Genomic DNA, 16,010 nt, shown 5'->3' on the forward strand with positions numbered 1-16,010 from the left:
TTTGGGTGGTTTGTTGGGTTTTGGGGTTTTTTTGTTCTTTAATCTGCCTTCAGTATGAATTGAAAGCACAATCTGGCTTTACAATCCAGAGAGAACGAAGTAAATACACTGAGTGGCTAATATAAGTCACTTTTCCTTTTGTATAGTTATTTTGTGTGTGCCAAAGGCTGCTACGTAGCTGAAAGGTCGGGCGATCCCTTCTTTCAGCTAGCATGATCCCTCTTCAGTATCTTCTTTTCTAAGCATTCACGAGACCTTAAGCTTGCTTAGATGCCTGTGCTTGAGCTTAGGAGTTACTCCATCCCATCACCTGCAGTTAACTGTTTTTAGTGAAATATATGAATAGACATTGTGGGTCCTTCTGTGAAATTGCCCCTGCCTATCTAATCTGAATTCTTTCTGATGCTATGGGCAGTCTTTAAATAAAAGATACTTGCACTATGTAGGCTCCTGTTCTGAGTAGCCTTGTCAACTGTGCCAGTTTGCTGAATTTTGGCTATATAAAAAAAAAAAAAAAAAAAAAAAAAAAACCAAAAAACAACCCAACCTCTGTGCTGTGCCTTTTCTTAGGAAGGCTATTAAAGGAATTTTTTGAGGAGGAGGAGGGTAAGGAAGGTAAACATACTTTTATAAAAGTCCTGTTTATACTAGGGAGGCCTGAAAACTTAGCCTTTAGAAACGGTCCGAGAGCAATACAAGTTACCCGTAATTTTTCAGGAAGCTTAATTTAACTAATCAAAAAAACTTCCAAGGTTCTGAAAATTGCTTTTAATCCTGAATTGGGATGAAAATAATACTTAGGGGTGAGAAATCCCCTCATCTTTTAGAAGCGCAGAGCTTTGAGAGCAGTGGCCATCAAAGCTTTGGGAGCGGCACCATGCTGGCAGCTGGGTGGCTAGTGCTCTGGGGGAGCCAGACAGAAAACCAGAAAGGAGAGGACACCTTTTCCTGTCAACTCTTTTTTTTTTTTCTTTTGAAAGTTGAGCAAAATGTACAGAATCATGCAAACACCCTCTTTTCTACCACCTGAGCAAAACCAGTGTTTTCAGACACACACAGAAAAATCTTTCATCTCTGAAAGTAACCCTTGGCTTTTAGAGTAGGTGGGATTTGAATCCTGCTTAGCGATGGGAAGGTAGGAGTTGCGTGATCATTCATTTTGTGCAACTTGTCACTTTAATCTGTTATCCAAGAAGCAACTGTCTGAACAAGTTGCGGGGTTTATTTCTGCTGCTGCTGTTTATTTAAGATTGCTTTGTAGGTAGGTATTTTAGTTTGTGTCATACAGCTCGTATTTTAAATAATAAAGAGATACCAAGCTGCTTTCATAATACCTGATGATACTCTGTTGCACAAATTAATTGAACAGTGACACTTGCTCTTCTGCCCCTTTACTTGACTCTTTAGAGCCCATTTGTGTAATTTCCACTCTTCTAACAGAATGAAAATATTTACGGATACCAGAATATGTAATCAAATATTTCTTTATCAAGTAGTGAGGTAGAGTGCTAACATCACATTTTAGATCATTTGTTCCCTGATGGTGACAGTGCAGTCTCATGAGATGAGGTGATAACATTATGCTAATCTGTATGGTGAGAGATTTGTCCCTGGGCATGAGGAGCATGGCTCCAGGGTTCCTATAGGAAGATGAAACCAAGCTCAGCATAGAGAAGCGACTCCTGCCTTCTGCCCTCTTTCCACTTCTCTCTGCAGAACAAAAGGATACCCAGCAACTGGGTGCAAACAGAAAACAGCAGGATTCTTTGAACCTGCTTTGCAGTTTTTATATATAGGCAATCGCTCTCTAACACTTGGTGCTATCTGAACAGAAAGCACTAACGCCGTGTTGTCCAACTTATTCCCTGAAGGGATTTTCAGAATCCTTTCCAGATGTATCCACCCCTACAAAGAGATATGTTATTGTGTGCTCTTTCTCATACAACTACTAATTTGCATGTATAAATAACATTGTGCAGATTCTGGGAATGAGAAATATAAATCTGTATAAGTAAACTGTGGTGGTAGGCATTTTAGATGCTTCCAGATTAAACCAAGTTTATCTTCCCTGTGGAAATATTGGGGTAGGGAACCACCACCAAAACCCACACAGTTTGGGAGGAGGGGGGGAGTAGGGAAACCCATTTGTCTCCCCTCAGCAGTAACTGGCTGATCTTTTAAGCTCGTCAGAGTGCTGCTGTTCATTAATCATAAAATGCAGTCTGGGCTATTGGTCCAATCCTTAATTGGTCATATGCCATGAGCTGCAATCCCTGAATGTGTTCATCAGTACTGTTTTATAACAGTCTAATTAGAGTGAACTCTCTTCCCCGTTTGAAATATCACTAGGTTTGAGAAAGATGCTTGAATTTTGTGGAAAAAAATGTAGAAGAGAATTAAATTTTTGATGGTGGGCTTGGAACATGAACTGAATTGCCAGGAAGAGACTAGAGAAGTTGGAGCAAGGGCCACAAAGATGATTAAGGGACTGCAGCATCTATCATATGAGGAGAGGTTGCAAGAGCTGTGACTGTTTAGCTGAAGCAGAGAAGGTTTGGGGGGGGATCTCATCAATGTGTATAAATACCTTGTTGGGAATGAAGAAGTGGCCAGGCTCTTCTCAGTGGTGCCCAATGGCTGAACTAGAGGCAATGGCACAAAGTAAAGTACATGAAACTTCATTTGAATGCAAGAAGACACCTTTGTTGCTGTAAGGGTCATCGAAGATTGGAGCAGGTTGCCCAGAGAGGTGGTGAATCATAGAATGGTTTAGGTTGGAAGGGACCTTGAAGATCATCAAGTTCCATAGGCAGGGACACCTCCCACTAGATCAGGTTGCCCAAGACCACATCCAGCCTGGCCTTAAACACTTCCAGGGATGGCACCTCAACGACTTCTCCGGGCAGCCTGTTCCAGTGCCTTACCACCTTCAAAGTGAAAAATTTCTTCCTGATGTTTAATCTAAACCTGTCCTCTTCCAGTTTAAAGCCATTCCCCCTCATCCTACACTACATGCCCTTGTAAAAGTCCTTCGCCAGCTCTCCTGTAGCCCCTCTTTAGGTGCTGGAAGGCCGCAATAAGGTCTCCACAGATGAAGTCTCCTTCTGTAGAGATGCTAAAAACCTAGCTGGACATGATCTTGGGCAACCTGCTCCAGTTGACCCTGGTTGAGTAAAGAGGCTGGATCAGAAGCTCCCAGGAGAGGGAGGTCCCTTTCAATGTAAATAGTTTTGCAAAAGTTTTTGTTGTCTTCTTCTCAACACTGTATTAACTTAATAGTTACACAGAGTGACTTCAGTTATGTTGTCCCAGTATATGACAGGTTATGCTATGCTCTATGTTACCATATGAAGTGTATCTAAACACTTTGCCCTTTTTTTTCCCCCCTCTCTCCTTTCTAGGTTCTCGGAACGCCTACAAGGGAGCAAATTAGAGAAATGAATCCAAACTATACTGAATTCAAATTCCCTCAGATTAAGGCACATCCATGGACTAAGGTGAGTCTATATGAACTGAACAATAAAGACATGTGGGCTGAAAGTAGAAACTCAAGGAGTTCAGTTTGTTCAGTGGCTTGGTGGCTTTCAGTCTAAACTGGGTGCCTTTACCTAAGCTGGGGACCCGGTAACTTTTGATGTAGATAAGGAGAAGAAGGTATTGAAGCACTCCACTGTAATATCTGTTGGTCTGGGGTTTTTTGAAGTTGCTTACAGGTGTGGGGTTATTTGTAATAATGGTGTGTGTTTCTAGCAAATTGCAATATATCTAATTCCTGTCATGCTATAAATTGATATGCACAAAAGTCACCTACAAATGAGAAAGTGTTCCAGTGATGTCACAACATGTGACTTGTAATGCTATTACATAATGTGACAACAAGGGCTGACAGTCACTTTCTTAACTGGTTCTCTCATAGATATTATATTTGTACTCATATAGGTGTGCTGTTGAGGGGGGTTGTTTTTTTCTTGGAGTTACTTCTTAAGATTTCTTGTTATCTAGCTTTCACAAGGACACACTATTGCAGTACATGGAGACAATATTATAACCTCCATGGTCAAAGAGGAAACTGCTAGCATTGAAACAAATACATTGCCACACAATTCAGCTGTCTTCCACATGTCAAGGAATGATGAATGTTTGACTTGAGACAGGGTAACAATCATTTAATTAGCCTCTTGGGTGTGGAATAAGTTGAATATTGAGTCTTAATTGAAGCCTGGGTAGTTAATACTTTCTTTTTGCTCCTTGAGAAATGTCTGATAGAGTGCAGTATATTCTCATCATATCTTAACGGTTCAGGTTTCCTTCTGATTAGAAAGTACTGTGTACACGTGCATTCCTAGCTAAGCACATGTCTAGGTCAGACTCTGTTGGACCAAATGCTCTGTGGTGGTAGAAACTCTGGACAAACTAATTCGAGCTAATTGATAGCAGGCCATGTACCTGACAGGTACGTGCCAGGCCAGGTACTGAGAGTCGCTGTATTTGTGATAGATTCTCCGATGAGTTATGCACCACTTTAATTCGTCTTTTACCTACTAATCCCTGGTTTGCATTTCCGTATCACAGTTTCTTTCTGTGTGTTGGTTAAGTGATTTAGAATAGTCAGTAAATCCAGTGATGCTTTTTAGTACCTTATGTTAACAAGGGGGATGATTAGGACAAACAAAATCCCTGGGAGTTGGTCTCTTCAGTTTTGCTTTGCTTCATGGTAAGTCTCAAGAATAAGTCCAAAAGCTTTATAGCACTGAGTATTAGGGTCACATCAGAATTCCTGCAGTGAAAATGTTTGTATTACAGGGGGTTAAATTAATATGCACTGGAGTAAGAGTGCAGAGATGTACTGTAGGATATGGAGTTAAGCATCTAAGCTAGCTATGCAACTCATCTTCTGCCTGAAGGTCTACAAGAGAAAATGGCATCAAGTTGTACCAGGGGACGTTTAGGTTAGACATTAGGAAAAACTTCTACTCTGAAAGGGTTATCAAAGACTGGAACAGGCTGCCCAGGGAAGTGGTTGAATCGTCATCCTTGGATGTATTTAAAAGTTATCTAGATATGGTGCTCTGGAACATGGTTTAGAAGTGGGCCTGGTAGCGTTATGTGAGGGTTGGACTTGATGACCTTAAAGGTCTTTTCCAGCCATAATGATTCTATGATTCTATGAATAGCCTTAAGAATCATCTGTGTGCACTTGATGGTCTGTTAGACCACAACAGAGAACTTTTTGCAAATGGAAAAAACTTCAAGAAGGAAACTGAGACTTCCTTCTATTTATGTGAATGTTTTCTTGGTTATTCTAAAGGATCACAAGTGAAACCAAGTTCAATAATAAAGAATGGAGAGGAGTTTGCCAGAAGATCAAATGTGCATTTTCCATTAGGGCACAATTAGTTTTGGAGAGCTGTGCTTGCAATGTAGCTTCTCATTCTGCAGTCATTCTGCACACAACTCTTCCTGACATCAGCTGGGTGTAGAATAGCATTTAAACCAGTTTATTACAGTTGGGTTACATGATCCTTCATTTCATGATCTGTACTTTTCTCACTATACAAATGCTAAATTAACAAAATGGATTATCCAGCATGGTGTTGGTAATGATGCTGATCCTCTCAGTGTATTACTTCTAAAGATACTTTCAGCATTTTGAGCATGTTGAGCTGTGAAAGATTCAAGTGGTGGTAATATGGAGAATTGGTCTTCCTCACTGAGCTCTATTGGTATAACATCTGATGGCACATGGCAGTGGGCATGTGCATCCTCTTGGAGCTTCTGTATCTTAGAATTGAAAAGCGTGGGAGAAAAAGCACTTCTGAATTCTGGTTGTCTATCAAGCAGAAAAGGAATGACTGAAGAGGTGAAAGTGCAAATGTTGTTGGATTTTTTTGTTGTTGTTGTAACTATGTATGTAACTAGAGTGCTACAGGTAGTTGCCAGCAGGACTTGAACTTTAAAAGTTTCAGCCTCTAAAGCACAAACCTTTGTCATCTAAGCAAAAGAATTACTGAAGATTACAGTAGTTATAAGGTTGTTTTTGTGGACTAGTATCCTGGTTTGAAATAGAACAGAACTGGTTTTCTTTTCAGTAATTTTACTTTTCAGCTAAGCTGCTTCTAACTAACTGGACTCTGAAATTAACGATGCATTCTTCAGACAGTGTCTGCTTCCAGCCTGATGCTTATAGTTAATATCAAGGAATGGTATGCAGAGACAGTACAGTATCCTTGTACTTATTGCTTTAACATCCAAGGCCAGCTAACTTGGTTGTGTGCCCCGTTGGAGGGTTGGAGGTGGACGAGCATAGCGGGGATGCACCTGTGGGGAGGAGTGGACAGGACAGGTGACCCAAACCTGACCAACAGGGTATTCCATCCCATCTGCATCATGCTCAGTATAAAAGCTGAGGGATCAAAGGGGTCAGTTTCTTTCTTCATTGGCCAGTGTCCAAGGAGGACTTTGTCTGTTCGTCTGCCTTTGATCCCAATCCATGCATTCCTGAATTCAGATCCAGAATTCAGCTCCTGTCTGTTGCTGAGTCCAGTCTGCGACTTCCCCAGTGCATGCCGGTGATGTGATCACCATCCTGGGAGCTCAATACTGGTTTTATATATATTGTCTATCATTATTTTCTTTTTTTATATTATTACTATCTTTTCTTTTTATTATTAATATTTCATTAAAGTAGTTCTAGTTTCCTTTTCAGCCCATAAGTCTTTCCCTTATTTTCTCTCCTTTCTCTTTTGGAAAGGGAGAGAGAGGTAAAGAGAGTATCTGTCATTCATTTGGTGGCCAGCCCAGTGCAAACTGTGACAAATAGTTATGACTGGAGGACTCAGCAGACAGAGGTTAAGGTTTTTTTGTGTGAAAGAACTTCCAGGCAGCTAGTTTTCAGCATGTTTGAGAGAGAATTACTGAGAAAATAGTTTCTCTCTGCCATAAACTTTTTGACACAAGGGCATTCTTCTTGCTGCTTTGTGGTGTTTAACACAACATGGGTATTTTTCAAAGTTGAGGTTTTTGTAGGTCCTACTTGGAGTTAATTTCATGCAGTCAAGGTGCCCAGTGAAGGTGCATGTTTAGCCTCTGTCTAGATGTTTAACCTTTTGGAACTTGTTGTATCCAGGCCAATAATCTATACAGAAGTAAGGTCTATGGTTTGCTCTTGTTTTCAGGGAACTTTATTGGTCTGCAAAAGTGTGTCTAGGTGGCAATTAAGAATTTTCTTTGAAAGCTGTAGTACCTATAGGTTGCATCTGAAATTCTATGGTATGGACTTTTGTTGGATGTACCTGGTGTTCTGGTCTGTTCCCTAGGTATTTCTGGCACACATAGGTATGTTATTTTTCTGCTCAGTATTGCTATGGTGGTGTAATCTGCTACGTTTGCTGTTACCTGCTAGGTGAAGAATGGTGTCTGGCGCTATAGCAGAATGAAAGAGGTTCTGGGTTTTTTAAAGAACCAGAGAAATTGTTTGAGACCAAATAAGGATGAGTCCATGAAGGAATGTTGTTTCTCAAGTTCATTCAGTGTCAAGCTTAAATTGACATTTTGAGCACAAGTGTTATGAAATGTGAAGTCTACCATCATAGCTGTATCTTAGACTTTTCAGTAGAAATGGATTGATATCATCCAAATACAGTATTGATATTCAATATGATGGAGTAGTATGAAGAAAGATAATCTCAAGTTAGCAAGGGTCTTTCTTCTTAGATGAGGAGAGAATTCAAGCTAATACTCTAAAAAATATTTTTCTATGCTGCAGCAATAATGTGAGTTTACAGTGCAAACTGTGTTCTAAGACTGGTTTTTCAATCTGTTGACAATTTGAGATTGAAGTACTTTTGTAACTCAAGAGCTGGAATCTCTCTGTATAAAACGTACAGAGGCCCCTCTCTCCCCAGTATAGTTCTGTGTTGTCCAAGCACGTGCATGTTTTTCTACCAGTTAGTGCATGGTGCAGATGATCGTGAGAGTTCAGTGTGTCCCTGGCTAGCAAAGTAAAAGAGAACCTGAACTTTCCAGGAATCTTTAAAACCTTTCTTCCAAAACAGGGCTTCTCTCTTCTTCCTGCCTGTCCCCTCCTCCCTCAAGGATATTTTGGTTATTTTGGGGGGAGTCCTCTTCAGAATACAGGAGTGTTTAATTCAGTAATGTAGGTGTTCTTTTCATCCAGACCTCCCTTTGCTTTCACTTAATATAGAACAGTTTGTATTCATGGAAGTGCATCCTACTGCCTTGGTCTATGAGCAAGTAGCATAAAAGAGAAGCAAGGTTTTGCAGGGGTAGGAGTATCTTTTGACTGACTGATACAGTTGGGGAAAAAAAATGGGCAGGCTTTTAGACGCACAATCATGTTTTCAGGATTATCTTGGGTCAGAAAACCTGTCCATTTTTTCCAGCTGTATCAGCTCATTGAATGAAAGTTACTGCTCTCTCTGGAGGCTTTGCTGCTGTTGTTTTTATTCGGTCAGAACTTTCCTTCTGCCTTTCAGCCACCTCAACTCCTTGAACCTTCTTACTTCTTGGAAGTGCAGTCTGATTTTTGCTACTAATCTTTATACTTGATTCTCTTCTTCTGACTAAGCTTCATCTGTACTTTATAACTGTGTGACTGGAAAGCCAAAAAGAAAATGTGGGATCAAGTGCAAGATTGTACATCACATTGTACACACATTGTAGTTCAGCTTTGGTGATTAGCTTTCTCTGAAGCTTTCTGCCCTTTTGGATGGGGCTGGGGCAGTGGGGTGGCTGACAAAAGGTCTAAACACATGCTTCATAAGCTTGTGTTAGACAGCCGTTGCTTACCATGGCCCCGTTGCAGCTGGCCTTTATCCTAGCATTGCTCAGATGCTACCTTCAGATCTCAGATCCTTTGGGTTATGATAAACAAGGACCATGCTGTGATTATTTCCAGAAATATGAAAAATGTCCATCTGTGATGGCCTGCCTTTCCCCTTGAATCCAGCTAGTAAAGGATCTTATTTGAGTACAACTGTAGTAAATATAATACAATTTTGTAGTTTAGGCCTCTTCTGCATGGGGGAAGATAACTCATTTGGATTTTTTTCCCCACCCAAGGATACTTCCACACGTTTGCCAGTAATGGCATTATAATGAACTCACTTATCTACTGAGATGCAAGCATGCCCATGGTTCATGATAGCAGAACAACACAACAGGTTATATCAGCAAAGGCTGTTTTCTTTAGTCAGATCATAACCTCTGCCTTGTGTCCGTTGTATAGATATGGGAGCAGTTTCCACGGCAGGCAGCTCTTTAAAATGGACAGTGCATCTCTTCAGTGTGCTGCAGTTTAGTGGTCTTTGTTTCTCCTGTTCTGAAGATACTTGCAAGATTATTCACACATGCACGCACTTTTAAAATATGCAGTTGGTGAGATAAGTTTGAGTGTACTCAAAAGAATGGCTTCATTCACCATCCCCAAATCTATAGCTAGCTGCTGTCTGAATCATAATTTCCAAGTCTGTTGAAACAGAAAAAGACAGGAGTCATTTGTTTAACAGTGGAAGAGAGAGACAGAAAAACTGTCACATCTAGATTGCTTTTGAGCATCTCTGCCCTTCTGCAGTGCACTCTTGTGGATGAGTACATGAGGACTTCTCTCTGCAGCACTTTACCATCACAATAAAGTTGCAGCAGATGGGGGCAGGGTCTCTTCCAACTTTGTAAACGCTTTTTATTTTTGGTTGTTATTTATACTGTTCAGAGCGCTCTTCTGTCTGTGTCTTCAAGCCAGATTATTATAGCAGAGGGAAAACAGTGTCTAGGATGAAACTTCAGGCTCTAGCTTATCCCTTTTGGCACTTTTCCAAAGCAGTTGGCCACTCCTGACTGCAACGGAAGTTGTGCAGACCCATGGTTGGTTGTATTATAGGGTAGCTTTGGGTGTTGACTTTAGGATCCGTATTTCTGCCTATATTATGAAATAATTTCTGCTAATATTATAAAATACTTGGCAAATACTTTAATCTGAGTATCCTCTGTGTGTGTGTATTCTTTGTGTATGTTTTACCATACTAATCACTGTAACCCAAATGTTGAATTTTTCTGTGCTTGTAGCAGGCAGTCCTGTCATCTTCCCCACACTCTGGGACTGGGATGTAAAGAGTCTGGTCTCTCTCATGAGCATGTTTTTCCACCCTCCAGAATCAGTTTCATGTCTTCATCCTGTCCTACTCCTGTTCTCCTGGTTCTTGTCTGGTTTTTAAGCAGATTGTTTTGCTTGTAATGCTTCCAAAGTGACTGCTCATACTGTAGATTCGAGGAAGAATACCAAACAGTAAAAGGAATAAATATACAGCTCGTTCTGTCACTTGTAATTATAAATGATGACAAAAGAAAGTGAAAATTATTTTGTCAGAAATCTTGTAAGTGGACTTGCATTTGATTTAAAGCTGAAAGTGCAAACTCTTCTTTGAGACTGGGTTCTGATCTTTTGTAGAGCTGCAAAGGTACAGTGGAGACGAGATGTTTCCTTGGGTGCAGTTTCATAATTGGCATAAGTTCATCATGCAGCAGGGTCTGCCCTCCACCTCCCCACCTGCATATTCCTGATGCTTCACTTCTGCATTATTGTTTGTATAGCAGCAAAAACCTCTTGGATAACAAGAACATTCAGGATTTGGATCACCTTTCTTACCTGGCTGACCATTCAGTCTCAACTGCAAGTGTTGGGACAAGGGAACAGGGCAGACCTGCGTGGCCAGGAGAAGAGCAGAACTGTCTTTTCCAGCATGAACTGGAGGTGATTTGTGCCTGTTGTGAAACCATGCCCTGACCTCTTTCTGAAGAGCATAGTTCTGTTTTTCACTTGTTGTGTAATGACTTTCCAAGCAAACAGTGAAAACAGCTCTGCTGAAGACTAACTTAAAAGAAAAAAAAACAAGTTTTTCTGGCAAGTTCATGTTTCCCAGCTCCTTTTGTAGGAGCGATGATTTTTGACAGTGTAAATCTCTTATCTCCCTCTAAAGCATGAGAAAAGAAGCCAGGTTTGTCGTGTGGTAAATTACCCTGCCTCTGCCCAATTTGTATGCAGTAAAGAAAGTACTGCTTAACAATAAATGAGAGCGCACTAATGTAACATTAAGACGTGATTTGTATCAGTGCAACTATGGAAATCAAAAGCTAAGTTTAACATGTCTTCTGTAACGTATCATATGTTTAGGTGTCCCATTGCAACACATCTGTGTAGGCTGTTCATAGCAGTTGTCCCATCAAGGTTGAGAGTGCTTCCAGAGGTTGATTTTTGGGAGTTCTCCCTGAGAAGAAGGGGATCTGTTTTGTTTTGCTTAGCTTTGTTGCTTTCCTTTAGAGCTTGGTGGAAGCAGAGCACATGCGCTGGGTAATAAACTGAAGCTTGTTCTGCCTCCGCTGGGTCCTCAATGGACAGAACCCAGTAACAAATGTGTGGTCTCAACAAGAAGTAGCTTTAGAGACAGGTTCCTGGTCCTATTCCCAGTTCTGTGTTGGCTCACTTGTAAGCCACTTAACCCTTCTGTCTTTATTTCATTTTACCCTATCTGAATAAGTGCCATCTGACAGGGAATCTTGAGTAATAAGGCGTTCACTATTTCTGAACTGCTTTTTAGAAAAAATGTAGGGGGGGTTAATCAGAGAAGGAAGTTGGGGGTCTTATATATATTTTAAGATAACTCCCAACACTAGTGCCTCTTTGGTGGACTTTTTTTAACCTTCATTTGTATCACATGAGTTTTTTGCAATTTAAAGTAGCCAAATGGCGTATTTCAGAAATCCTGTTCCGAAATTCTCAGGCCCTTGGAACAAGACTGGTCCCAAGGGCAGAGCTTCAGCCGCAGCTTTGGGTTTCCTTGTGTCAGGTGGAGCTCAGTGCATGTGTTGCTGTCTTGCATGTGTCTCTTCCCTCTCCTTTTGTGTTTATGAATGTGTCTTGTTTATCCTAAGGCTTACTACGTTAAACTTGCCTGACCAAAATACTGCTTTATATAGTAAAGTCATGGCAATTGTATTGTGCTATTTGCAGTTTTTAAAAGTTGATTTGAGGGTTGTGTCCTACATCTGATTACTTTGCTTGTAAACAATAGAAGCTTTTGGTTGAAGGGAGGAACTTTCTCTCTTACCTAGTGTTCATGTGCCATCAAAAATGTGCTTACAAACCGAAAGGAGATGCGCATAGACTGTGAGGCTGAATCAGTGGTGTGGGTGGTTCTTGGCAAAATGTATGAGTCTCTGAAGCTGATGAGGAAATTTTTAACCATGGTGTCACAAACTTGATGCGTTAGCAACAGATGTCATTTTCATAAGCCTCTGCTCTCTTAGGGAGCACAGCATGCGAGCAGTATTCACAATCTGCATGCAAAACGCACAGTGGTTGATGGCATGAAGTCATGTCTTTTAATACGCACTGGCTAGAAGAGCACCTTGGTGTAACATTGTGAAGCTTTGGCTTTGGGGCTTAATTAGACCAAGACGACAGAGCTCCGTGTTGTGCATGGAAAGTCTGTTTGAAGAATGTCAATGAACTGAAAGTCAGAGCAACCATTCTGTTAAAACAATACTTAGCTCTTGCCCCATGTGGTTTTATTTGAGAGCTGAATGCTGATGTGAGTGAAGTGAAATGGAAGAATTCTGTGCTTTCCATCCTTTTTCTTTCGTCTTTCCATGCGTGCAAAAAAAAAAATAATAATCAGAAGGGCCGTGAACTCCGCTACACTGGTAGGAACTATTTCAAATTAGTAAGATAAAATGTGACTGCTCTGCTAGTGCACAAAGACTTCATCTAAATTGAAGTCACTTGGGGATGATAGCTGCATAGTGCACCCGGGGCAGTTCAGCCTGGCAATTGCTTTTGAAATGTTGAAGATGGTGGTAGTTCCTGAAAAATTAAGGGGGGGTAACATAAAAAAAAAAAAAATGCATTTATAGCGGTGTAACTTAGAAAGGAGAAAGGAGTGTGTCTGGCCTTGCCGTCTAGCTGTTATGATCTGTCAGCATTTGAGCATCACCAGCATGCCGGAACAAAGAACGAACTTGCACTGGTCCCTCAGCTTTTTGGTGAGGTATAGATTTATTGGGACTTGAGGGGGAAGGAAAAAAAACAAAACACCAAAAGCTGTGGTTTTGGATGAGTCAGCATTTCCATTTGACATGACCATTCAACGATTTTTTTAACTCATCCGGAAAAAAACCCAACCAAACAAAAAAAACAGTGACCTTGGGTCTCAGCCTGAAATTCATTTGCTTTGCAGAAACAAGAGGTTTTGAGTTATGCAAGTGCAAATTTTCCTTGAAGAATATTGTATGTCAAGCCTTTTTTTTTTGCATTTGTTTATCTCCAAAACAGGTTCATTTTTTAAAATGAAAACTTGAGCCTTCGGTCCCTCCCGTGGACAAATAGCCTTATACAAGGTCTTGTTTCATTTTAGAAAAATGAATTGCTGCGCCGGTGGGGTAGTATTTGATTGCTTTAAAAGTTCCTGTCAGTGTTTTATTTTTGTTTTTCATTTGTGGACTTGCTGTGCCTTTTGCCCGGCCATATTTAGTCTGCATACTAAATGTTAGTCCGCCCAAACACTTTACTTTGTGCACTTAGCTTTTTTCCTTTTTTTTTTTTCTTTCTCCTTTTTTCTTTCTTTAATTTTTTTTTTCTTTTGCTTTCACCCAGATGTATTTTAGACCGAGACAGACTTTGCTCTGATGGGCCGGATTTTAGTCCGTGCACTAAATTTTAGTCCGCAGACTAAAAATAATCCGCGGATTATTTACTAAATCGATTCCCTCACTGAGAACTACAGAGACCTTAATCTCCTGCTGAGCCGTATGCACGAGGGGCTTCACGGCTCACGAGTCCTGCCGTCTGTCCGTCCTGCCTCCCACCCCTTCCCACCATGGAGCGCTGGCCGGGCACTGCCTTGGCATTGGCGCCCCGTGGCATGGAAGTGCTGGTGTACCCCTTGCCGCGTGCGGCAGCCACTCGTGTAGTTCTCGGTGGGCGAATTGGGCAGCTTTCCAGGTGGAACTGCGTTGAATGGGAAGAACTAGAAGACCACAGGGGTTTTCGCTTTTATTTCTTAGGGCGTTATTCAAAAGGGAGGCGGGAGGGGACAAATTGAGGGGAAAAAAAATTCTTAAGTAATGGGTGCGACGGGTATGAGGGGGAATAAACCCACAATAGAGAGAAATTCAGTCCATACCCGCACTCCTGAGGTGGTACGTCCAGTTCCTGAAGAATCCTAAAGAGATAAAGCCAGCAAACAAAATCCAGTGGCAGGGGAAGTCAATCCAAAATGGACAATAATCCGCGGCGGCCTGAGGCACTCGTAGCTCACGCAAATTAAAAGCATCCAAATTGAAAGTACAGATCTCAGATTTTTACTTTCTCTTCAGCACGAATTATAAATTGCTAGGGGTTTGGTTTTTTGGAAAATAAAACAAATAAATCAATTAAAAAAAAAAGTTTACATTCTATTTCTGAGACAGATTTACAAATGGGTTGCACCTTTGGGGGCAAACTAATCTGGCCCCATTGTCTGTGGACGTTTATATCCAGGGCCAAGGACTAAAAATTCTTTATGATGGGAATTTCAATTACCTTTTAGTTCGAGTTAGAGTTTTGATTTCAATTTTTTTTATTTTTTTAGTAAATGCACTGGCATTGGAACATAAATTTAATCTAGAAATGTTTCTATACTATGCCTCACCATTGCACAATCGATTTTTTTTTTTGGCATACACTGTGGTGAAGTTGGACTTGCTGCTATGGAGACTGATGTTTAAAGTTTCTAATTGTATAAACATTTTCTATGTCCCCCACACCATGGATTTCTTATAATATTGGCTATATTTTTCCTTGCTGGACTATTCTCTTTTGGATTGACTCCCCCTGTTTGGATTATTTCACTGCATTATCATCTTTAGGACTCGTCAGGAACAGGACATTTCACCTCAGGAGTACGGGTATGTACTTAAACATTTTTTCAAATTACTAGGTCTAGCCTTGAAAAAAAGGAGAGAAATGCTAGAAGTGGAATATTTGAGTTCAAATCGCATCCTTGAGGCAGCAGTCAGGCACATGTTGTAACACAAGGTGGTGAGATGGGCACAGACCTGTAATTCAATTCATGTGTTAGTCACCACTTGTTGCAGGGGGAGGCCATGTGAGGCCTTCTAATGTCTTTATTTCTTTTTTTCCCCTCCCTGGTTTGAAGCTGTTAGGGCAGACTTGGGGAACTGCCTACCTCAAGTATCTAATTTCTGATCCAAAGGCAGGCTGAGCAGTTTTCAACGGAGTTTAGGAAACAGATAATAAGGAGGAGTTTGAGTGGACAGTAAGAGTTCTCCTTTAAATGTGGCAGATTTGTGACTGCCTGCCTACTAATTTGCTCAAGATACAGGCTTGTTGTCTTTGCCTTAAGGAGAAAAAACCAAAGATTATTTTCTATTTAAAATCCATATAGTAGCTGATACACGAGCTGTCCTGAGGGAAAAACATGGCTAAGAGTGAAGTACTTCAGTTTCAAGCTGTGGTAAATCAAGCTTGTTAAAACATCAGTGCAAAGGTGGATGAGGGAGACCTCAGTAGTTTTATCTCACGTTAAATACCAAGCGACTTCTCTTCTGTGGATTTACCTCAAGACATACTCATTTGTGCTACTTACCTTGGTAAAAAAAAAAAAAAAAGTTTGTGGTGGTTTTGGGGTTTTTTTATGGTGGTTTTTTTTTAGTGTGTTTTTTGTTGGTTTTTTTTTTTTTATTTTTAATTGGAGACAGTCTTGGATTTTGTTCTGGTCAGGCCCTGACTTGGGAGTGATACTGGCATCCACTGTGCCCTGTGGTCTGCAGCTCTGCAGAAGCAGTGGGCACAGAGCAGCTTCTACTGCCCTTCCATGTGACCATATGTTTGCAGCACAGTGGTTAGCAGAGGTTCTCTGCCAGCAGTGTTAAGCCAAAGCGTTTCTTTTTGATATTATAGGCCTCATGTGAAAACTTTTTTGGTTTGTTTTGCAATA

At 40.8% G+C, this 16,010-nt stretch overlaps 1 protein-coding gene across 2 annotated transcripts in view; it reads left to right on the forward strand.

Moving 5' to 3' along the window:
- GSK3B (glycogen synthase kinase 3 beta) overlaps positions 1–16,010 on the forward strand; it is a 154,361-nt gene that overhangs the window by 124,054 nt on the left and 14,297 nt on the right. Inside the window, exons 8-9 of one of the 2 annotated variants that reach the window (XM_082498501.1) lie at positions 3,402–3,497; positions 14,920–14,958. In XM_082498501.1, coding sequence (XP_082354627.1) covers positions 3,402–3,497; positions 14,920–14,958 — 135 coding nt within the window. The remainder of the gene's footprint in view (positions 1–3,401; positions 3,498–14,919; positions 14,959–16,010) is intronic. The other variant, XM_082498502.1, reaches the window with a different exon arrangement.

The sequence above is a fragment of the Vanellus vanellus genome (assembly GCF_965231255.1).
Source record: "Vanellus vanellus genome assembly, chromosome: 1".
NCBI classification, from domain to species: Eukaryota; Metazoa; Chordata; class Aves; order Charadriiformes; family Charadriidae; genus Vanellus; species Vanellus vanellus.